This window comes from Ambystoma mexicanum, chromosome 3p, assembly GCF_040938575.1.
Source record: "Ambystoma mexicanum isolate Mex_15411 chromosome 3p, UKY_AmexF1_1, whole genome shotgun sequence".
NCBI classification, from domain to species: Eukaryota; Metazoa; Chordata; class Amphibia; order Caudata; family Ambystomatidae; genus Ambystoma; species Ambystoma mexicanum.
Genome location: NC_090925.1, coordinates 334,233,316 through 334,257,848, shown reverse-complemented (window position 1 = coordinate 334,257,848; position 24,533 = coordinate 334,233,316). Strand labels below are relative to the sequence as shown.

The 24,533-nt window shown below is 49.5% G+C and overlaps 1 protein-coding gene across 2 annotated transcripts in view; it reads right to left on the bottom strand.

The window, feature by feature from the left end:
* The window catches only part of LOC138580398 (sodium-dependent lysophosphatidylcholine symporter 1-like), a 586,401-nt gene that overhangs the window by 148,517 nt on the left and 413,351 nt on the right, over positions 1 to 24,533 (bottom strand). For both annotated transcript variants that reach the window (XM_069650918.1, XM_069650917.1), the window contains exon 12: positions 15,737 to 15,880. In XM_069650918.1, the coding sequence (XP_069507019.1) occupies positions 15,737 to 15,880 (144 nt within the window). The remainder of the gene's footprint in view (positions 1 to 15,736; positions 15,881 to 24,533) is intronic.

Below are 24,533 nucleotides of genomic sequence, written 5' to 3'. Positions count from 1 at the left end.
GGTCTGGAAAAGACCTGGGGCTACGCTGATGTCGGAAATGTTGGAACTGGGGGCTAGCTAGCCTTTTGGCTGTAGCTCCTGAGATTATATCCAGAGCTACAACCAAAAGACCAAGGGCTATAGCCCCCTTAGCCCCCCCCAGCGACGTCTCTGGTTCTGGTCTTTGTAAGTTCCCGCCAAGCTTTCTGTGAACCTTTGTCTTTATATACTTCTTCCGCTTTTTGTATATTGGCTTCCATATTACATCTCACCCGCTCCCTACTTTTGATATAATTTGATGTTTGCGCAATAAATTCACCCCGTACCACAGCTTTACTAGCGTCCCAGATAGTTGACCAATCTATCCCCGGAGTCCTATTTTCCCAGAGGTAGTTCTGTAGGGTTTGTTCAATGCTCATCCGGACCACTTGGTCTTTCAGCATTACTTCATTCAGTCGCCAGGGCCTGCAGGATTGTTGTTGTGGGCAGGTTAGTTCTATTTTTAGAAGTACCAGAGCATGGTCTGAGAAGCAGTGTACCCCAATTTCTAAACCTGTGACGTGTGGGACGACTTTTTCAGAGAGGAGTATCATATCGATGCGGGAATACCCCCTGTGTACTGCTGAGTAGTGAGTATATGTTTTATTTCGTGGGTTAAAGAAGCGCCAGGACTCTAGAAGATGCAGTTCCCTTAAAAATGTTGCCAGAGCTTGTCTAAATGCGTGGTCGTTGGAGGTGGCTGGGAGTGTTTTATCCATTGTTGCATCCATCACTCCATTAAAATCGCCTCCAAGGAGAATTTTCCCTATTCCCCATTGCACAATTTTGGGTAACAAATTCAGTAGAAAGTGGTTCTGCTTCAAGTTAGGGGCGTAAAGTGAAATCAAGGTCACAAGTTGGCCCATCAGTTTCCCTCCTAGAATCAGGCAACGACCTTCCGGATCTTTTTTTACAAATCGTTTCTCGAAGTTGATGTTTTTCCCTATTAGAATGCCCACTCCCTGTTTTTTGGTCCCGCTAGATGCCAAATATTGTATAGGGAAGGCTCTATGTTTCAGCCTCAGCTCATCCTATGGGAGTAAATGTGTCTCTTGCAGCCATACCACCGATGCATGCATATCAGACAGCCTGGTCAGCATGGATTTCCGCTTAACTGGGGAATTAAGCCCCTGCACATTCAGTGAGACAAATGTTAACTCAGCCATTATTATATTTCAGCCATAGCATCCTTTCATTATGATCCAGTTTAGAGATATTGTAGATGTTGCATATATGTTGCATACTTCTTCACCAAAAGATAGAAAAATGAAATCCCCCCCCCCCAACTTTCAAACTAAAAGTTTCAAACAACTTTAGCAACATAGTGTATTCACAGTAAATCACCGGGTTTTACCTACCCGGGAAATTTGGGTTCCGGACTTCTTCTTTTCCCCTTTCCCCCTCCTCTCCTTTCCTTTCCATATCGCTCACGGTGTAATATCCTTGCTGCTCGTAATGTCATACTAAGTGTAGGCAATTCCAGGTATGAGACACTTTCATCTCAATATTGATGTCTTGTTTTAAACCTTAAGGCGGTAGATCCCATTCCTCATGTATCTGACGATCGCTCAGGTGGGCTCCAGAAATGTAGGCTCTTTGTTGCGTCCTCGCAGACATGAGCGGCCCAGTTTCTTTTGGCTTGCCCCAGATCCGCCTTCTATCTCCTCATTCCGAGACGGGGATTCTTCGGTGTCGGTGAGATTGCCCCCGTCATCTTCTTGCATGAGATCCATCACATCTTCCTCCTTGGAGACTGAGAAGCACTTGCCTTTCCATTCGAACCGGAGACACGTCGGATGCCCCCATCGGTATCGCACGTCCTTGGTTCTCAACCAAACTGTGATCACCCTCAGTTTTTTCCTCCTGGCAAGCGTTGCCTGCGATAGGTTCTTGAAACAGCTGAATTGGGGTTGAGCGGAACATGATGGGCTCCTTCTTTCGGGCTGCCTGCATAATATCCTCTTCAGTACAGATGTATCCGGGTTAACACATCGGGGGTCAAGTTCCTGGTGAGTTGGTAAGTTGAGTAGACCCTATGTGTCCGGTGTAGCACTATTTTTTTGTTCTCTTCTGCATTCAGGATGTGGCGGAACAACTCAATCACATATTGTTGTAGGTCAAAGTCTAGTATTGATTTCGGAATTCCTCGTATACGTAGATTGTTTCGTCTGGACCTATTCTCCGCCTCTTCCTGCTTGTCCTGTACCCGTTCCATACGTTGTTCCAGCTCCAAGACTCTACTCGCCAAAATATCATGGTTGTGGCTTTGTTCATTTATCACTGTTTCAACCTCGTCAATTCTTTTTCCCACTGCCAAGACTCCTTTATTGAGGTCTGTGATGGACTTAGCTAGATTAGTTGCACTTTCTTTTGTGTCTTTTTTGAGTTCTAACAGCATTTCTAGCAAGTCCGATTTCCGAATAGGCGGATCCTCAGAGGTCATTGTCCCTTCAGGAGGGGCGTTGTGCATTTGGAACACTGCTTGCACTTGGTTTCGTTTCTGGGCGTCTGCCGTCAGTAACATGGCTTTAATATCACCAGAGCCTTGACTTTTAGCCTTTGTTGTTTGTTTGGACATCTTGGGTTATGCGTGCTATTCTGATTGCGGAACTAGGTTAGGTCTGGTGAGATGAGATTATTATTGTTTGTTTCTTGTGGTCCTCAAGTGAGTGTTTGGCCTCTCGCCTTTTTGGAACCTCATATGAGCCAAGTATATTCCTATCTTCTGCGCAACGTTCACACCATGGGTTAGGTTTTTAGCTGGTTTCTTACAGGCTCAAGCGGGTAATGCTGACTTCACATGCCCCCAACGTGTCCCAGATCCCCTCCGGTTCAAGGGGCTATATTGCAGTTTGATGTCCTCCCTTTCGTCTGTGCAGGCTAGCGCCCAACATTTGATATGATTTAGCTGGGCACTCTCAGAGAGATCCGCACACAAGCCATTTCATAAGGGTTTCTTTGTTGTGTTTGGAGATGCCCGGGGCGTGCATGGACGGTTTATGAACCCCCCACACTGTTTCAAAGGCCGGGCCGCGCACACTGTAGCCTTAATTTCTCCCTCCACCAGCCGGCTCACGTTCCCTTTCATTGTATTTGGTGTAGCCAGTGCCTCACTTTGTGCTTCATCCCCTTTATCGAGGTTCCTTTAAAACATTTATAGCGTTATTTAACTGTGCGCCACTAGGTTAGTCCAAGTGAGGTTGCGGTTAATGGAGCTCATTGAGCAGTCTTTTAGAAAGATCCCCGCCCTGACCGCAAATGTCTCCAGGAGCCCGGGAGTGGAGGCGCGGGGGGGCCACCACCACCTTCCAGCATAGACGCCCGTCGTCACGGGTAACTTACCCCCAGCCAGCCTGCTCACCTCTGTTGATGTCTGTCTACGTGGGGCATGCAGGATCCTCCGCCTCGTGATTCTTCTTATCGCGGGGTCCCGGAGACGCAGCGGATCCCGCCTATCTGTATTTCAGACCTTGGGGTATGCTGCCTCTTCTTGCTGGTCTGTGGCCTCCAACATGTGTCCGGAGAAAGAGGGAGATTCAACGGGCCCCCACTTTCATGGCCGTCTCTGACCGCCGGGACCTTGATATAGACTGGAAAGCGCCCACATGCATACAGGATCTTGTGGAGTTCCGTATCGTCACTTGCAATTGTATACCTTCAACCGGACTCCGTGGGAGTCGCCGCCCCCCCCCCAGCCACCTTCCGGTGCAGGCATCTGCTGTCACCTTCAATTTCGTCCCCCGCCGGCCCCTCACCTCCGATTAGTGTTGGGTGGCCCCTCACCTCCGATTAGTGTTGGATCGCTGGTGCGCGGGATCCCCTGCCCTATGTTCCTGCTGGGGGGGGGAAATTCAACGATCACAGCAGCATCAGCCGAGCCGCGCCTCCGGCCCAGGTATATGCCTCCTCCTCCACCGCGGATCGGGTCTACAGTCCTTAGTATGCGTTAGGAGGGCGAGGGAGGACTTCCCCCCCCTCGTCCGCATCGAACCGCCGGCTTTCCAACAGAGCCCAGGAGTGATTACAGGTTAGCCGGGTGCTCTGGGTCCCGCGTTCAAGGAACTCCACAGCCTTCCTCATCATACGGAGTCCGCGGATGCCGCCATCTTAGGTGTGCACTGTTACTGGGTCTCACCTTGATTTGCTTGTAGTTTAAAAAATATCGTCTGAGACCGTCCGACCCCCCGACCTCAGGTGCCCATGGGGTTCCGCGCCCTATATATTGATTTGCCTTGTCAAATGACACATTATTTAAGGGGTAGGAGTTCCGGGGCTGATAGAAGTCACAGAGCACACCGAGGAGCCATCCGCTCGGGTCCTCGGCTAGCCACGCCCCCGGCAGATGGCTTTTTTAAGGAGATTGCACACAAGGGAGTGCTGGAGGGATAGTGGGAAGGAGCCAGTGGCAAATGAGTAGTTGCAGAAATCAGGCAAGGCAGTAGCGAGGAAATGTTTTCCTTGATATTTCTGGAGGAGCAGGGGAGCATCTGTTTGGAGGAGGCTTTTATAGAGTGGACATCTTTAGAGACTTCATCCGGTGCTATGGGCGAGGAGGAGGATAATATGGGGGAGGTGGGGAGGGGACAAAGGAGGCCTTAGAGCAATTGGGGAGAGTATGGAGGGGGGTAGAGGAGAGTGAGGACAAGATGTCCTGGGTTTTGGTTGTGAACCGGGAGGCCAGTGCAGTACAGAGGGCCTGGGATGGAAGAGAAGTGGAAACTGCAATGGGATTGGTGAGTTCCTTACAGATTTTGAACAATTCAGCCGTATTGTTGGTGGTCCCAGAGATGCGAGCTTGGATATGGGCCATCTTCTTGGAGCGGATGGAGATACGGTACTGCCTTTGGAGCAGGCGACAAGCCAGTTTGTCAGTGATATGCTTGAAGCCTGCCACTTCCATTCAGCAACTCTGCACTTGCGTTTCAGAGAGGCTAGGTCAGAATCATACCAGTTGTTGCGCTTGGAGGCAGACTTCATGTGGATCCTCATGACAGGGGCAAAGGTGTTAAGGGTATTGGAGATGAAGAGGTGAAGGCTAGCAAGGGCTTTGTCGGTGGGAGATTCAATAGCAGAGGTGGAAGCAGGATGAAAGTGGCAGCAAAAGCAGCGACTGACACTCGCTTCATCGGTTGAATGACAGAGCAGACTGGCAGTGCAGGCAGTGGCCAGGGAGCAAGGGAGCCCAGGAGCTCCAGGTGAGAGACGAAGAGAGCATGGTCGCACCAGGAGAAAGATGTAGTGGGAAGATTAAAGATAGGGATGTCTGCCGAAATGAGTGCATCCAAGATGTGTCCGGAAAAGTCTCAAGTTGTGCTCCTACACGTCATACCCCCCCCCCCCATCTTTTGATGTTACGTCCTACTGGCTTCCCCCTCTTCCATCTCTCTCCATAATACTGCAAACTTGTTGCCCCTTATCTCAAGGTCCTGCAGCTTCTTTCTCCATCTCTGGTAAACTTTTACCTGGTCTTTTTGAAACCACTCTGTCACAATCATTTTGTGATCCAACTCACTCCTACCCATCATGGCTACCACCATCTCTTATTGTGACCAACTCTGCTCCGCCTCCGACATCACAACCCACTACTTTAAACAATATTTCCAAATATGTGGTTCAACCACCTCATACTATAACCACTTGCACCATTTAGTAAATGTCTCCAGCTTCTCTACTCCTGCTTCTATCACTACCTACTTCTCTTCTGATCTCACCATCTTCTTCCTCCAGATCTCACCTCCTACTTCCCTTCTGATCTTATCACTTCCTGATGTAATCACATATACCTCTTACTAATAATGTCACCACCCCTCTCTACTGATGTTACCACCTCCTACAATTACCACTTCCTTACAAATACTATAACCCCCTCCTATATCCAACTCCTTATTACAGATAGAAAACACGTCCTGATACAGCCACCCCCTCCTCGCCACTACTGCCATCTCTTCATCATTCTCCTCTGTCTTTCAAGTCTCTTCTCCCTCTAACACACTTCACTTTCCAGCCTTCTCTGAAAGCGAGCCCCTTACTCCTGCAACCTACACTCGTGCCGGGGCTGGTTGCATTTATACTGTTCTTTACAAAATACACAATCCAGACTGCACTTGTCCCATCATTGTTTCCATATTTAATATGCATAAATCCTAAATTTCTAGCCCTAAATCCAAAGTCTTGCCTTAGCCGACGCGTGTTTCAACCACTTTTGATCCTTTTCAAGGCTAAGCATTATCCGTCAAATATAAAACAAAAAATGCATACAAGACAAAACATTATAAAAATAAAAAAATAAGAGAAATGATATAGAAAAAATGTAGAGACAAAAAAAAATAATATTAGAAAGCTACAGGGACGAGAGGGTACTGTAAGGTACTCATGGTGGCAACAGTAAAGACAGATACAAGGGATCACAGTTCAAAGGTGTTTATTAAACTTCAAAAGTCTGAGATAAATGCCTAATTTAAAACTAAATCTAAGATGGGAGCAAGCTTCGACCATCAAATGAAAAATGAAGCAGTCCTTTTGGCATCTTGTCAAATCAAAGGGCCTATACTAAAAAAAAAACTATTGCCAAACCGTACAATTACGTACAAAAGTGTGTGGGATAGGATTCATAAGAAAGAAAAAAGTGTTCACAAATAATATGTCCGGATGCAGTAGTCAGGGTCTCCCTTCCCCACGTTTTGAACACGGGATATGGTGGGACGTTTGAGCACAGCACACTTCTTGAGCTTCCCCAGCACCAGACAACAGTTCCGTTCTCAACTTTCAAAAACCGTAATGGCCATGTCTCTTTTCATGCAAAAGTCTCTTGCCTTCGAGGGTTTGGAAAATGACCCAGAAGAACAAGTTACTTTCTTACCTGGTAACATTCTTTCGATGGGATGGTCCGACGACGTATTCCATATCTATGACATGTAATCACCACAGCTGTGCTGCTTCGGAAACTTTTTTCGGCGTCTGCGTCCTGCGTCGATGACGTCGATGCGCCGTCGTCGAGGGCCTCCTCCGACGTCATCCGATGTGATAAGTAGGACGCACGACGCCCGTAGCCTCAGTTGTAGTTTTTTCCCCCAGTACGTGTGACACTAGTCAACTGCCAGTCAGACACAAAGCCTTGCGGAACGTAAGCTGCAATCGCAAAAGAAATTCTGCAGCGGGGAAGGCAGGGCGGGAGCGATATGGAATACGTCGTCGGACCATCCTATCGAAAGAACGTTACCAGGTAAGAAAGTAACTTGTTCTTCGAGGGGATTGGGTCCTCCGACGTATTCCATATCTATGACAGACTCCCAAAGCAGTACCAGAGCAAGGAGGAGGGAAAGAATTTAGAATCAAGATTTAGAATAGCCAATCAAATAGCAGAGCAAAGGACCGCCTTGCCAAAGGCCAGATCCTGTGCTCGGATGGAATCGAGGGAATAGTGACGTACAAATGTATGTACTGAAGCCCAGGTGGCTGCATCACAGATGTTGCGAATAGGAACACCCCTCTGCAGGGCAGTAGACGCAGCCATACCCCTGGTAGAATGGGCCCGCAAGCCAGCCGGTGGGTCCTTACCCGCCAAGCGGTAGCACTCCGAGATGGCCAAAATAATCCAGCGAGACAAAGTCTGTTTCGTCACAGCCTGCCCCAAACGCTTTCCAGCGTAACCAATAAAGAGTTGATCTTCCACTCTGACCCGGGACATGCGTGAAACATAAAAGCTTAAAGCTCTCCTAGGATCAAGCCTATGGAGCCTCTCCTCTTCCTTACCAGGATGCGGAGGAGGATAGAATGCTGGAAGAACAACCTTCTGGGCCAAATGAAATTCCGTCACTACCTTCGGAAGAAAAGAAGGACGAACTCTAAGGACAACCCTGTCCTTGTGAAATACAGTGAAGGGAGGCTTAACTGAAAGTGCCTGTAACTCACTCACTCTGCGAGCGGAAGTAACCGCAACTAAAAACACAGTTTTCAGAGTTAACAGCCTCAAAGGGCAAGAATGTAAAGGCTCAAACGGAGCACCCATAAGAAACTTAAGAACAAGGTTTAAATCCCAACCGGGCACCAGGAAAGGTGACGGAGGGAACACATTAGTGAGCCCTTTCAGGAACTGTGAAATCAAAGGGATTTTAAAGTAAGAACACTCTTCAGACGAGCGCTTAAAGATGGACAGCGCCGCCAGGTAACCTTTAACGGTACCCACTTGCAAGCCCCTGTGGGCCAAAGAAAGTAAAAAGGACAGAACCATGGGGATGTCACATGCAAAAGGATCCACATTCTGAACTCTGCACCAGTCGCAGAACTTACGCCAACGGCAACGGTACAGAGACTTTGTTGCTGGCCTTCGGGCCGAAAGCAACACCTCCATCACGTCCTCAGGGAGGTCCCAATCCTTATACCTCAACCTTTCAGAAGCCAAGCGTGAAGGTTGAGGGATCTGACCTCTGGATGGAGAACCTGACCCCCCTCCCGTGAGAGCAGATCGTCTCGGTAGGGAAGACGACATGGAGGGCAGATGGATAAGTCGAGAAGGTCCGGGTACCACGTCCTCCGAGCCCACGCCGGGGCAATGGGGATCATCCGGGAACCGAACTTCCGTAACCTCCGCAGCACATGCGGGATGACGGGGACTGGAGGAAACGCGTACAGCAGCGGGAATGACCACTCCACGAACGCGTCTCCTAAGGCTCCTTTTGGAGGAAATTCCCACGAGCAAAACCTTTCGCACTTCCGGTTGACACTGGAGGCGAAGAGATCCACTTGAGGGGTCCCCCAAAGGGCGAAGATCTCCAGGAGAATCTCCTGAGCCAACTCCCACTCGTGAGAGATCGCGCTCTGCCTGCTCAGAGCGTCCGCCGTCAAGTTTTCGGCTCCGGCCAGATGAACTGCCGAGATCGAAACTTCCTGCTGGATGGCCCAGAACTCGAGCTGCATCGCCTCCCTGCACAGAGGAAGTGACCCTGCCCCCCCCTTTTTGTTGAGGTAGTGCATGGCCACTGTGTTGCCCCTCAGGATCAGGACATTCTTCCCTCGCACAGACGGCAGAAAAGCCTTCAGGGCTAGCCTGACGGCCCTCAGCTCCAACAGATTGATATGGAGTCTGGACTCCGACGGAGACCAACGACCGCTGACTGTCAGTCCGTTGGCATGAGCTCCCCATCCCGTGAGGGATGCATCCGTCACGATCGTCACCTCCGGCCAGGGAAGCCAAAATGGAGCCCCCTTCATCAAGTTGCCTTCGACGGCCCACCACAGAAGGTCCCGGGTGACCGAGGACGGCACCTGAATCGAGTCCGACATCCTGCCGGAGGACTGCGACCATTGCGTCTTGAGTGCCCACTGCAAAGATCTCATCCGCAGGCGAGCCTCTGGCACCAGAAGAATGCAGGATGCCATGAGGCCCAGCAACCTCAAGAACTCGAACGCTGGGAGCGTCTGGGCATGCTGAAACTTGTGCACCATCTGCTGAATGTGAAGAGCCCTCACCTGGGGAGGAAAACACTGCCCCAGGGAAGTGTCGAGCACTGCTCCGATGTACTGGAGCCGCTGTGTTGGCGTCAAATGGGACTTCCTTAAATTGAGGGAGAAGCCCAGCCTGTGAAGGGAGCGACAGGTGACCGATAGATGATCCAGGACTTGCTCGGGAGAGCTCCCCCTGATCAACCAATCGTCCAGGTAGGGGTAGACGTGAATCCCCCCTTGCCTGAGATGCGCTGCCACCACCACCATGAGCTTGGTGAAAACCCTCGGGGCGGAGGTCAATCCGAACGGCAGGACCCGAAACTGAAAGTGCGAGTCGCCAACCGCGAACCTCAGGTACTTCTTGTGCTTGGGATGGATCGGCACATGGGGATGGATCGGCACATGGAAGTAAGCATCCTTGAGGTCGAATGACACCAACCAGTCCTGAAGCTGAAGGGCCTGGAGGACTTGAGAGAGAGTAACCATCTTGAACTTGTCCTTCCTGAGGAGTTAGTTCAAACCGCGCAAGTCCATGATGGGTCTCAATCCCCCGTCTTTCTTCGAAATCAAAAAATAAGGGGAATACCATCTCCGCCACAGGTACCAGTTCTATGGCGCCTTTCTCCAGCAGGGCTTGAATTTCCTGCGCAAGGAGCGGATCCGGACTCTGCAAAGAGAGGTTCCCCGGTGGATTGTCGCGAGGCCTGTGCCGAAAGGGAAACTGTAGCCGTGGGTTATGATCTCCAGAACCCACACATCTGAAGTAATGGCTTGCCACTCTACAAGATGCTGCGCCAGCCTTCCCCCAACTGGCGAACCATGGGACATGGCCTCACGACTGAGTGGGAGCGGCTGCGGCGTTACCTGAGGGCAAAGAGGCAACTGCCCGAGCGGCCTTGGCACCACGGGTACCCTGTCGTCCACCTCTGGTACCCCTGCGTTGGCCTCTTTGACTGCCAGCTCCTCTCGCTTTACTGAAGGATGAGTAATAGCGAAAGGAACCACCCCTCCACTGCTGTCCCCTAGGACGAAAAGGCGGAGGTTGGCGAACTGCAGCGCCCAACGACTTCGCTGCAGCTTTTGAGGTCTGCAACCTCTCAAGGCTCTCGTCAGCCTTGCTGCCAAAAAGGTGTTCACCGTCAAAGGGCATGTTGAGGAGCCGGGACTGCACATCAGGAGCAAACCCCGACTTCCGCAACCACGCAAACCTGCGTATCACGGTGCTCGCCGCCATGGACCTACTGAAGCATTCAGCTAAGTCCAAACCCGACTGAACGGACTCACACATGGCATCCTTACCATCCTGGACCATAGCAAGGAAACCATCCCGTTCGTCCCCTTCGGGAATATGTTCAGCCGCTAACGCAACACAGTTCCACAGAGTGTGCGTGAAACACGACAAGGCACAAATGGAGTTGGCCGCCTGAAGCGCCATACCACCAGAAGAAAACACTTTCTTCGCCCAGCCATCAAAACGTTTGTCGTCCCTATCAGGAGGGATGGTAGGGTACGACGCCTGCTTCGCCGGGGCCGTGGCCGCCTGCACCCCCAAACTCTCCGGAGTGGGGTGCCTGGTCAAGTAGCAGGGGTCGCCACTGGCTGGACGGTATTTTCGCGACAAGGATCTGCCCACCGCCGGGAGACTCTCCGGAGCAGTCCAAGCCGCCACCACCCTTCTCTGTAAAGCCATATGGAACGGCAGAACCGGGTCAGTTGGGGGACCAACATCAAGGATGTCCGTCAGATCATCCTGCACAAACTCCCCTGGGGGAGCAGACCATCCCAAGTACTCCGAAACCCTAGCCATAAGGCGCCGGTACAAGGAATCAGCATGAGAGCCAGGCTCAGGCCTACAAAACTCCACCTCCGGAGAGGTGTCCAGACCACTGGCATCATGCAGTGACTGTCTCAACTCGTCAAACTGACTATGGCCCGAGACAATGTCATCCGGAACCTGACTAGGAACCAGGCCATCAGAATCCTCATCCGCCTCTGAAATATACTCCAGGCGGCGAAAAGAAGGCACCCTAGAGTGCTTGCTCTTAACCAGAGCCTTCCTAGGGGGTCCACCCGTGCCCCGGGGTACCTCCGTCACGAAAGGCGTCGATGGCGTCGAGCGAATCGGCGCCAGCGTCGAGAGAACCGGCACCGGCGCCGAGAGGATCGGCGTCGACGTCGAGGAAATCGGCGTCAACGTCAGATGCAGCGCCTCCAGAATCGGCGGCGTCGACACAGCCCTCGAGGCCGGAGCCCCGAGCGTGTCCCTCGACGACCCGAGCGTCGACGGCCTCGACGACTTCCTCGAAGCCGGAGCCTCGAGAAAGCCTGTCGACGCCCTCGACGCCTCAGACGTCGATGTCTTCCTCGAAGACTTCACAGGAGCACACGGTCTCGAACGCGTCGAGGACCGGGACCTGGAACGGGTACGGCGAGAACGAGTCTCCTTGTCCGAACGGGACCTCACCCGCGACTCGTGCCGACCACTCATGTGAGCGGGGTCTCTCGACCACACACGACCGACCCCACTCGGGGGCGCGGACGGCTTAGTACCCTGCGACTCAAGAATCGCCAGCATTTTCTTCCCGAAGGAAGCCCATTCCTCCGGCGTCGCACGGCTGGTGGGGTAAGCGACGTGCCGGGCAGAGTCCTCCGAGGAGGACCTGGAAGACGACCGGTGTCGGCGCTTCCGAGAACGCCTCGAAGAGGCAGAGGAGTGGCGAGACCGACTCCTAGAAGGAGACCCACGAGACTTCCGACGATGACGCGGAGAGTCACCCCTCGAATCATCCGTCGAAAGCCCCGCAGACCTTGACTTCCTGGGCTTGGACACCCGACCTACCGACAACTTCTTCTTACGTTCGCGTAAGGCTTTGGACGTGAGCGAATGGCAGTCGATACAGTCATCCGTGTCGTGGGCCTCCCCGAGGCACCAGAGGCAGGCGTCGTGCGAGTCCGTCACCGACATCTTGGACCCACACTCCCCGCACTTCTTGAAACCCGGACGCGGGGTCGAAGACGAAGTAGAAGACATCCTCACACGAAGGATTTGCACAAAACGAACAGGTTCGAAGAACCGAGAAGAACAGAACTCCAAAGAGTCGAGGCATGAACCGAGAATCACGAAGCAACACGTTCGCGGAAAAAACGGAACTGAGGCTACGGGCGTCGTGCGTCCTACTTATCACATCGGATGACGTCGGATGTCGGAGGAGGCCCTCGACGACGGCGCATCGACGTCATCGACGCAGGAAAAAGTTTCCGAAGCAGCACAGCTGTGGTGATTACATGTCATAGATATGGAATACGTCGGAGGACCCAATCCCCTCGAAAGTTCCTTTCATACAGTAGTTAGGGTTATAATGGCTCACACCTGTGTCCCCTCTTCCGGGTGCAGACCCTTCTCGATTTTCAGCCGGGTTCACTATGGCTCTTGTTCGCTCGCTTTCTCCTTTTACATTCACCAGTCTTTGGATGATGACTTTTCACCCTAGGATCCCCCTCTGCTAGGCTTAGACCACTTCTCGACTGTTTGCTTCTATTCAGTACACTTCTATCGTCTCCATTCACAAATCTTATTGTCTTTTAAAAGAATTAACTGTTCACACGTCCCTTTGTCGGGTTCACTCTTGTCACACATACAGTTCTGTCTTCTTTCTCACTAAATGTGTTTCGTCTCCCGTAGCTTTTACTGGGTTGTCGGTCAAAGACTTGACTGTACAGAGGCTTTGGCTAGACCTGTGTAAGAATATTTTGACCGTTCCTTTGCAGCCTTCTGGTATGATCAGTTTCAACAAACGCAGGACTGACCGGAGTCTCTCGAGTAAGCACCCATGTGGTGCCGGATCCCTCTGCAGATGGTCTTCCCTTTATTTTAACAGTTCTTTGAATTTCCCTTAAGTTGCTATATTTTGCGGTTTTCGTTCAACACAGTTCGGTTCTTATTGATTCTCCCCTCTTCACTCACTGGCTGTGATGAACCACTTGGCTTTTCAAAATATTGGCGTCAAGGCCGGTACCACGGTAGCAGGCGCCTCCCTTGATCCTGCTTATTTACCGTTGACATCTGCTCCAACACACTTGAGCTATTGTCCGTGGTCTTACGATTCCTTCTGCAGAGGTTTCGTGGGTTGGAAAGGGCAAGGTCGTGTCTCTCCTTGTCAACCTCTCTATATATCCATGCCTTTCTCCTCCTCTTGAACTGCCATGCCTGGGTAGCTGTCTCGTTGTGTGGTCTGCCTTGCTCGTAGTGTGCTCTCGTGCTCCACCTTTTATCCCTGTGGGGAAAGGAAAGGGCCATCAGGTGTGTGTGATTCTGGTCAATTGCATGACTATGCCTGACCTTTGTATTGAGACATGTTAGGTAAACGGCTCGGGTGTTAGTCAGTTGTCGGTGGTCTGCGAAAGTGTTCATGTCAGAAAAGGGGGAGGAGGGGCATTGTTTCAGAATATCCTACGTGGTAGGAAGGGGAAAAGGTGTTGGAACAAGGGGGATACTGCATCTCAACCGTCGGTGCCTCACTTCCACTCCCCAAAGACCCCTCATCCAGGTGATCCTCCCTCACTGGTGCACCTCCGGGAACTGGATCAAATAGCAATGGCCGTGTCCTGGCCACCTGGATGACAGAGCCCCGGGGACTAGTTAGGGAAACACCTTCAGGTTTCTCACAGTATCTACTACCAATTCCTATTTATCATGAGGCTTTGCGTTGCCAGGGTCCTTGCAATTAGGTTTCTACCAGTACCCTGTGAGAATCTGCTGTACTAAAAATGGCTTTGGGTCAAGAGACTGCTGCAGTCATAGTCTCCACAAAAAAAGCTGTCAAATGCTAGGATCCTTGTGGTTGGAGGTTTCTGGATTTTGGGTGCTTTGAAACACAATGTATTTGATGTATAAGCACCTTACAAATGCACAATACATAAATAACTGAAAAAAGCCTACACAATTTGGCTGCATGTATGGACAGCACTGATCTTGTTTTGCAAGACCCTGAGTTCATGTGGCCTTAGGGATCTGCTGTTCGTAATGTCTCTGTGATTGAGAGTAGGTGAGGCAAGAGAGGAGGACCACTGATGATGGAGTACACTGGAGACTATTCTGTGCACAACTCCAATTGCAGAGGGATTGCAGGTGAACAACAGCAAAAGTGAAAAGGTAAAGGTACGCTCCTTATTAAGTGTGCAGGCACCATCAATAGGTGGTACAGTTCGAAGGTTCAATGAATCTTGGGCTGGTGCATGTCTTTGGCTCGTACGTAGGCTCGCCTGTTCTAGCCTCTTCTGCATCTAGGTCGGCATGGTGACTTGGTCAAGCTAAGCTTCATCAGGGCACAAAGATTAAGATAAACATCAATGCTGGTTCTGTTGCGATAATGGGCCCTCACCCTGGTAGTAGTGAGTATGGGTCGCTACAGAGTAAATCTCCATTATGAAGGCAATCTTGAACGTGGTTGCAGGTTCCAGGATAGATTCCTTCCACCCACTCTTATAGCAGCATCTTTTTAGTCCACAATTATATGAAATCAGGGCAAGAGTAGGGGTAACAAGCCCCAATCAAAGAGGCACAATAATTCAAACATATTCGCTGTCACCTTATCAATGGCGTTGCCCACAATTAGGTATTTAAAGATCCTTCCTGAGCAAACGCTCCAGATGTGCCTTCACCTCTATATACATGCATCTATTCATAGTGATCATAGCTGGTCTTGACATGAACAGCCACTGGAAATCCTCGCCTGGCAGAGCCATGACCACATATTGCCACACCTGTATCACACATATTCTTCCATAGGAATATGGTTTGCCTGTCGAACTGTCCACTGGTTTTAAAAATAGCTGATAGGCTCATCCACGAAGAACAGCAAAGTTGTACAACGTTAAAGTGATTCAGTGCTGTCACCAACCAGTGGCAGTCTCACAGCAAGCTATGCCGGCCTACTTTGCATAGAGAAACAGAGTACATTGTATACACTGACCCTGATGACGCCATCAGAGAACAGATCAGCATTCATGTTCTCGAAAAGCTATACAATTTAGGAAAAATCTGTTAACCAAAAACTGAATAATTACAGGAATGTTGCCTCAGACCCATAGTTTGAGACAACTGGTTTCATAACTAGGAGACAACAGCCCCGCCCTGCATGTGAGGTGCCATCTTTAAGGCAGAGATATAGAGTACGGCATCCAGCTGTAGGAGCCAGAGGGGTTGCCATAGCCGGCAGTCCAGGATCCGCAGGGACAAACTGATAGGCATGGGTCGGCAGAGGCAGAGACTTACTGTAAGGAGAGTGTCGACATCCCCAGTGAGAGGCCGCCAGCAAATTTATTGAAGAAGATGTAAAAGGAGTAGAAGAAGGCTTCGAGGTTGCGGCAGTCCGGGTTCTTCACCTTGAAATCATCCACGGAATCGGGAAGCATTGACCTGGGAGAGCAAGACAGGGGAAAAGGAATGAGTTGCAGAATCTGAGAACAAAACCCAGACAGATATGGTGCAGCCTACAGTAGGGTGATTTGTTAAAATAGTGTACCTTCTTATATGGATTCTGTATTTTTAGTGGGCATTCACAAAGAAATGTCTATGGATTTGACAAATAGTTTCAGAGAACGCAACCATGGTCACTACATGGCTAGGCTCCGTTTACCACCTGCACTTCCGTATAGGTATATACAAAAGGCCCTTTCACTCTGCATTATGAACATATTTTCTTTTTTTTTTTTTAATACAGCTACAAACAAATGTAACTCCTTTCTAGTAAAACAAGATGAAAATGTGGTGTTCCGAACAAGACAGGCATACTGGGAGCATGAGGAAAAGGCCACCAGTCTACTGGCATGGAGACAGTCCCACGTTAATAACCCGTTCACAGGCTACACCGGCGTTGGTGGGGTAAAGTCCTGCAACCCTCGTTAACTGCTTTCACTTTGCTTGGGCCATTCACTCGGGGTTCTGGGCCTTTACCCACCCCCTCCGATGTAGCCTGTGGAGCGGGTTAATAACGCCATATTGTGAACTTGTCTGGTGAGGCAATGATTTAGATATTTACTCAAAATGTGAAGATTATTTTTATAAAGCGCTAGGTGTGGTGGACACTGCCTTATCTAAGAATTATCTGAATATCTTTCTTGCTGCCATTCAGTTGCCATGTCTCCCACCGGCTGAGGCAAACCCGGTCAATACATTTATTCAGAAGGACATGCCTCAATAACCCTTCTCCTGAAGCCTTGCATTGACCCAACCAGATGCAAGAATCACAGTCCAGTTTCACTTTTGAAAGTTGATCTTAAACTTTTTTCAAAAATGTTTGCTTTGAGATTGGAGGGGGTCCTACTGGAAGAACACAAAAAAAATCAGGGATGGAATGGCTATGAAGTGAGAATGTTGATAAATACGGTTTATCTTAAAAAAGACAGTCTAAACCTACTTGCTGCAGTCATTGGGTGGTAATATGTGGTCCTGGTTCTTGCTTTATGTTATGTTATATAGCATTTGTACAGCGCCTACTGCCATTGGTATGGCCTTGAAGCTCTGTGGGGGATGAACACCCTTCTGAGGACCATGGTACGAGATGTGAGATGTGAAAGATTCTAAAATGCATGTGTGCATTTTTAGCCAGCACGAAGGTAGGTAGGGAGAGGCTAGGTCCCGATAGCAGCCCATAGAAACAAGAAGAAAATGAAGGGGAAATGGGAACGGGACCTAGGTATTAGTATACAGGAATCACGAAGGGCCAGATACTGCCAATACACTAAGTCCATCTCCATGAACTCCGGCCTTAGACTAATACAATTCAAAATCCTGAACCACTTGCACATTACGCCCAGTAAAATGGGCAAATTCGACACTTCCAAGCAAATATGTTGCCCCAAATTCAATGCCCCTGCGGCTAACTCTATGCACATGTACTGGCAGTGTCCACAGGTCAAACAAGTCTGGGAAGATGTTGCCAAGATCGTGAGATATTGGACAGGCATATATCGGCCACCCCATTGAAATACCTATTGGGAGACATGGGCAAAATCTCAACCAGGTCCCGCAGACTCTTTGCAATATCTAACGCAGTGGCCAAGAGGAACATTCTCAAGGCATGGAAAGCTAGAACCACTCCTACATTACAAGAGTGGCTGAAGGACCTTATAAGGGTACAGGAACGCAAAGAAACCTACATAAGAGGGATAGTTGCATCCTGCACACCGAAAGACATTTGGGGTCCCCTGAGACAATATATGAACACTGATGGGGTGGAGTCGGAAGAAGACATTGAGTAAATTATACATAGCACCAGAAATTGCAAAATGGCCTGAATATTTGCTTTCATATACACCTCAGTTCTAATGTTAATTTACATTCTGATGTACAGTGAGGTTTGTAGATGTAAACATTTAATGTGCGTGAATTAGACTGTGTTCGACAGCAAAAAATAAAGGTTTAAAAAAAAAAGAAGGATTGGCAATAGGTTTATTAGTATTGGCCCTTTTATTTTGACAAGACACCACTAGGACTGCCTTTTTATTATTATTTGATGGTCGTAGCTTGCTCCCATCTTTAGATTTAGGATTAGATAGGTGTTCTTCAAACCCTTTTTGAAGTTTAATAAACACCCTGGACATGTGGTCACTTGTGTCTGTCTTACTGTTGATACCATGCCTTCCTTACGCAGACTATCAGGAGAGTAGGAGAGTCAAGGAGACTGATTAGGTACACTGCTGGACCGAATTTCTTTTTGTGGAAATCAGTTGCATTCTATTGGAAGTGGTAATGAGTGGTTGGGTGGGTGAGGTCGAGTAGTGATAGTTGCAGGTCTGCGGGTGGGTTGCTGTGTCCCGGGAGGGATACAGCTGTGTTCCATTGTGATGGAGTGCTATATGTACCATTGAATCAAGGCTGATATCTAGTTACCACAAGGTCTTGCAAAGCATGTCATATGGCCTGACTGGAATCCTATCTGTGCAGGCAAGGTACCACCTGCTTGTCTCATCAGGTGACTCATCAGGTGCCCCCGCCTTCCTGTCTAGGGGTGAAAGTTCACTGAGGAGGTGGACTAGGACAGTCAGGATGCAGAAGGGAAGAGTCCAGTCTTGAGAGCCTTCCAGAAAGTGAGGCAATCCTCTATGAGATGGATGTGAAATGGAATCAAGTTCCAGCGAGTGGGAGCTTGGACTGAGAAAGAAGAGCCCCTTATTCTGGTCGATTTTGCGACTGGGATGACAAGGAGAGCTGTGCTGGACCTTAGGTCTCTGGTGGACCTGTAGGGTGTTAGTTATTGTTGCAGATATTCTGGTCCTGTGTTGTGGAAAACTCAGTGGGTGCTCATTGCCTTGAAGGTGGTTTGTCGCCAGATCGGCAGTCAGTGGAGGACACAGAGGGATGGTGTGATCTGTTCTTTAGGGCCTACGCAAGGAAGAGCCTTGCTGCAGTGTTTTGTACCCATCAGAGTTTTCTAAGTTGTGATGCGGGGTTCCCTAGGTATAGGGCGTTAGCATAGTCTAAGCGTAAGAGGGACATAGCTGTGACCGTGGCGCCTCTGTAGGAAAGGTCCGGATGGGGAATATGCATCAGAGAATGCGTATGTCTAGGTAGCAGATTTTTGTCACTGAATTGATGTGATGTATTAGGGCCAGGTCTGAGTCTACAGTGCATTCAAGGTTTCTTACTGTGCTGGAGGAGGAGGGGTGCTAGAGAGGGCTGCCACGGGGTGGGATGGGGAGGGGTACAATCTTCCCGCAGATAATTATCTTGGTTTTTCCTAGGTTGAGAAGTTGGTTGTTAGTAATCATCCTGGCCGATTTCTGTGAGACATGATGTGAGCTCGAGGGAAGCAGAGGAAGGGCCCTTTGGTATCTTGAAGACTATTTGGCCGTCAACCGCATAGTTGTAGCAAGCTAGGCTGTCGGATCGGATGAGCGCAGGGAGGGGGCTCAGGTAGAGGTTAAAGAGCAGTGGGGAAAGTGAGGTGCCCTGTGGCACTCGGTGAGCAACAGGGCAGGGAGTCGAGGAGAAAGGAGGCATGTGTATTATTTGGGATCAGTTGGAGCGAAAGGAGGATATCCTCTTCAAACCTGTGTTCCTGGTGCCAAGATAGTGGCGTCTGTCCGTCAGGGTGTGGTGGCCAATGGTGTTGAAGGCTTCAGAGAGGTTGAGTAGAATTATTGCGATGCAACCTTCTGAGTCTGAGTTTCTTTTAAGATCATCCCAGGTGGAGACTAGGCACAATTCAGTTCCTCTTAGAGGTCTAAAACCGGATTGGGTGGGGTCGAGGAGATGGTTCTATTCTCTGAAATGGCATTGTTGAGAGTAGGCTGTTTGGCTGATGAATTGGTTGTTTGAGATCGGCCTGTAGTTGGTCTGTAGAAGAGGGTCGAGAGAGGGGTTTTGAGAAGGGGTTTGAAGTATGAGGTCTTGAATTCTGCTGGAAAGGTGCCGGAGGTGAGAAATTAGTTAACAATAGATCTTGCAATGTCACCGGCACAGGTTGAGGATAGTATTTCCTTTAGAAGAATAGAACGACAAGGGTTACCCGAAGATCCTGATGGGTGGCTGTTGGATAGTAGCTTTAGAAATTCAGGGTGGGAGAGAGGAGAAAAGGAAGAGAAGAGTGAGCAGGCGGGAGGACAGTGGATCTGAGATCCCGGTCGTGGATGCCGGGGAGGGGGCTGTGAGAGGTGCTATTTTAGTGACGATGATGATGTCTCCTTGTTGTGGAAGTGGTTTGACAGGGAGTCACAGAGGTTTTGGGTGTGGGAGGGGAAGGAGGCCATGCATCCTGGGACATTTAATTTGGCGATAAGCTTGTGGAGCTCCCTATGGGCGTTTGGAGCACTGGTGATTCTATTGCACTAATAGGATTTTTTGGCCTTGCATATTTCTGGCCGTTAGGCTTTAAGCTGCTGGAGAGCTGAAGATTGCGTCTAGGGTGTGGCCTGCAAAGTGGGTACGGCCCAATTCTAGTTGTGTTAGATGTACGTTTTCCAGTTTGTACAGAAGGGATTGTGTTATGGGGTTATGTGGGACGTAGAACCAGATAGTAAAGTCCCCTAGCATTGTGAGGACGGGGTGAGGGACCAAGATGGCTGCTAAGGAGTCAGCAAGAGATTCTGCAAAGCGTCTGTTGCAGCCCGGGGTTCTATATATGAGCAGGAAGCTGCGAGTGTGTGAGCAGACATTTTACCAGGAGGGATTTGCAGTCTGAGTTGCAGGCTTGTTTCTCTGGGTGTGAAAGGGAGAACTAGCGTTTGTACAGAATGGCAATGCCATCTGCCCTACTGGTTCTGTTAAGCACAATAAGATTGTAGCCTGGGGCAACGCTTCCTGTGCAATGGGCCGGAAGGCTTGTGGAAACCAGGTTTCGGTGATGAAGAGGATATCGGGACCTTGAGATGAAATTAGGTTGTAAATGTTGTGAAGATTCTGGGGGAAAAGGGTGGAGCTGTAAGGGGGGTTGGAGCTTCCAGGTGGAAGAGGATAGGGTGGTATAAAAGTATGTGTGGGTGAAAGCTGATGGGGAGTTAGCTGCAGAGAAGGGGGGCACATGGATGACAGGGATGTGTGGTGTAGTAGGGTCTGAGGGAGCGGTTGGGTACTGTGGCCGAGCTATGTTAGAAGGTGAGATGTATCTTGTGGGCGAGGGGGGTCTATGGTTTCCGTTGGAAGGAGAGGTGCTGGTGGCTGTGTGTGTAATTTGTGAGTGCGCAAAGAGTGCCCATGAAGAGGGGGTACACTGGGTATAGGTGGGTGTAGTCGTTAATAGGGGTGTGAGAGTGTGTATGGGTTGAGGAGTGGATATCCTAGTCTGAGGTGTGAAGGATGATGTGGATACTGTGGTGGGGGCCTGCAGGGCTGTTACAGGGGTTTACAATCTTGTTTCTAGAAGAGAGGGAGGGGTCTGGCGAAAGCCTTCTAGGGCAGGTAAATGAGTCTGGGGCTGACTTCTAGAGGAGCAAGGGAAATGGTGTTTGATGTGAGTGCCAGGTGTAGTATTTAGCAGGTTGAGGAGAGATTTTCACTGGGTTGTGTGGCTTATGGTAGGCTGGGTGTATGCGTGGGGGGATGTCTTGGGTCTTGAAGAGAGATTGGGTGAGGTATGTTGTATAGAAAACACATGGGTGGCACAGGGTCTGTTCTTTAGGAGATCTGGGGGAGCAGGGTGTGTGTGTGTTTGGGATGGTGGGGCAGCTGAACAGGGGGTGGTGGCAAGGATTGCACGGACAGAGTTTAGGGATGCAAAGCTATGATCAGGATAGCATGATTGCGAGGTTGGAGTGAGCGATGGGGCTGGTGGTAGAGAGGTTCGGAGAGGGAGGGGTCCGGTGGAGGGAAGGGTGCTGGCAAGGTAGCCTGGATAAGGCAAGTGGGATTCTTGAATAGGTGATGCGAGAGGGTTGGTTGTGATTGGAAGGGGTGGGCTGTGTCCTCTTGTAGGCGCTAGAATGAAGAGGGTGATGTGGCATGTAAGGGTGGGCTCTGCACGTGGGAGCTGAGGAGTTTCTGGAGCACCACAATGCACCTCTAACTTTGGAGCTGCTAGGCATGGCGAGTAGCCCACATCCTGGACTCTAAGGGAGGGAAATGTAAGAATGCTGAAGTAGCACTACAACTAAAATCAAGCGTGAGACCCCCAACCTGGGGGGTCTCAGCCCTAAGATGTCAGTGTGGTGGAATACCAGCAGTAGGAGGAAACATCATTGCAGCAAACCCAAACCTGCAATACCCAAAAATGTGATGCAGTTGATTACCACAGTAAATAGAGTTAGTTATGCCAGCCTGCCCTTTGAAGAGTTGTCAATGGAGAAGTGTGGTAAATCACAGCACTAGCAGGATTAAAAAAATGTAAACTGCCCCCTTTAATGAAGTATTGTGTAGACAAGATGCAGTGTGGCACAGCAAAACAACTGAGATAAAAAAAAGCAAACCCAATGCAAAACGCACAAAAATAAGTTAACAGTGGGATCAAAACTCCAGCAGTACAGTAATGCATTGTCTCCTACCTGGTTGTAGCTGCAGACTGTGAGCGAGACCTGGGGCACACAGGGCAAACATGTAAACAGGGAGCCCTGAGCCCTTCGTCGGCTGCCCTGGCAAGGCTTCCCTGGGGGGGGGGGGGGAACTGCTTAGGAGGGGTTATCCTGGGTCAGCTGACCCATATAGTAACCTAATCACAGAGCTGCATGGCAGGCAGTGGGTGGGATGGAGGGAGGGCTAGGTTGAAGCCCAGAAATGAATGCAGGACCGTTTGTGTGGATGAGACTGGGCAAAGAGGGCCACATCCATGGAGAGACTTACCGCTGTGATGCACGTGAGGGTGGCTCCTTCCTGGAGTGGTCACAGGCCAAACATTAAGGGAAAATATGCTCAGTCAATCATGCACATTTGGGGATTTATTTTTGCTCCTTCAGTCCACACAAAATATTCACCAGCCATAAATGACTGAATAATTTAGAATCCTGGCACTACGCAGCAGCCGCCCACCCTGGCAACAAAAGCAGCCACTACCACGGTTCCCCATTTATGCCTATTGTTTCCCTTATGGAGTACGGGAAGTAACTTACAATTTATGGGCATTGCGGATCGTCTGACATAGTGGTGGTTGGTTGACCAAGCCCCTTTGTAATTTAACCTTACATTTTGCACAGTTACATTTTTAAACATTTGTTTGAACCTAATCCTGGTAGCTGGTAGCTGGTTGGATGTGCTCAATTCTCATGTTGGGTCATTTGAAACTTGTGTGTGATTTACTGCCATGTCCCCATCCAGAAGCAGGTGTCCCTTTGCTACAAAGACTCTGAAAACTCTCTTGCCAAACCCACCAGAGAGCCAGAGGTAGCTCTTTTACAAAAGCTAGACCACATCCACACAACTGATCTCTCTCGGGCTCTCTTGAAACTTTCTGGCCTAAATAGGGAAACGTGTTTTACTTACCCGCGATTGCCAGGGATTGCATTTATTGCATTTTTATTTCCAAGAATTTATTTTTATTGAACTCTTAAGAACTGTTTTCAAACCATTTTATTTACCTGTTGCAGTGCTGCACATTTGTTTGATGACGTTTACTTACCTGTTGGTTTAGTATTTTACTGCTTGTGTTTTTTTTATGGTCACCGAGGGCCTCAAAAATCCCCAGACAAACATTGGTTTACAATGATGTATTAAGGTTTGTAACCGGATTCTCGTGAAGGTTACCCACCTAGGGGGATCAATAAAACACTCAAACTCTATGTGGGCTCATTCTACCCTAGCCCCATTGTCCCCAACCTTGATTACTGACCAGAGTTTGTTTTACTAGTGCCAGGTCACCCCTACTATCTACTTCTAGGATATCTCTAAAGGAGGACATACTAGCCATTGCCTTCTCTATCTCACCCCCTCTGGGCTTCTCAGAGGTTTTCTCACTGTTAGGTTTTATGATTATCATATCCACATATTCTCTCCACTCCTCTCTCACTCTTTCTCCTCTGCCTAATGTAAGGAAAGCATGGTATTAAACAGTAAAACAGACAGAAGTGATCACAGTTCAAGGGTGTTTATTGAACTTCAATTTGGTTTGAAAAACGCCCATCTAATCCTAAATCTAAAGATGGGAGAAAGCTACAACTATCAAATAATAATAACGCAGACCTAGTGTGGTCTTGTCAAAATAAAAGGGCCTATACTAGTAAGCCTACTGCCAATCCTTATTCCTAAATACAAATAGTGTGGGAAGAACAAGTTACTTTCTTACATGGTAACGTTCTTTCGATGGGATGGTCCGACGACGTATTCCATATCTATGACAGGTAATGTCCACAGCTGTGCTGCTTTGGAAAATCTTTGGTGTCTGCGTCGATGACGTCGATGCGCTGTCCCTGAGGACCTCCTCCGACAGCCGACGTCACCCGATGTGATAAGTAGGATGCACGACGCCCATAGTCTCAGTTATAGTTTTTTCCCAGAACGTGTGCCACCAGTTTTCTGCCAGTCAGACACACAAGGCCTTGCGGAACGTAAGCTGCAATCGCAAAAGAAATTCTGCAGCGGGCAAGGCAGGGAGGGAGCGATATGGAATACGTCGTCGGACCATCCCATCGAAAGAACGTTACCAGGT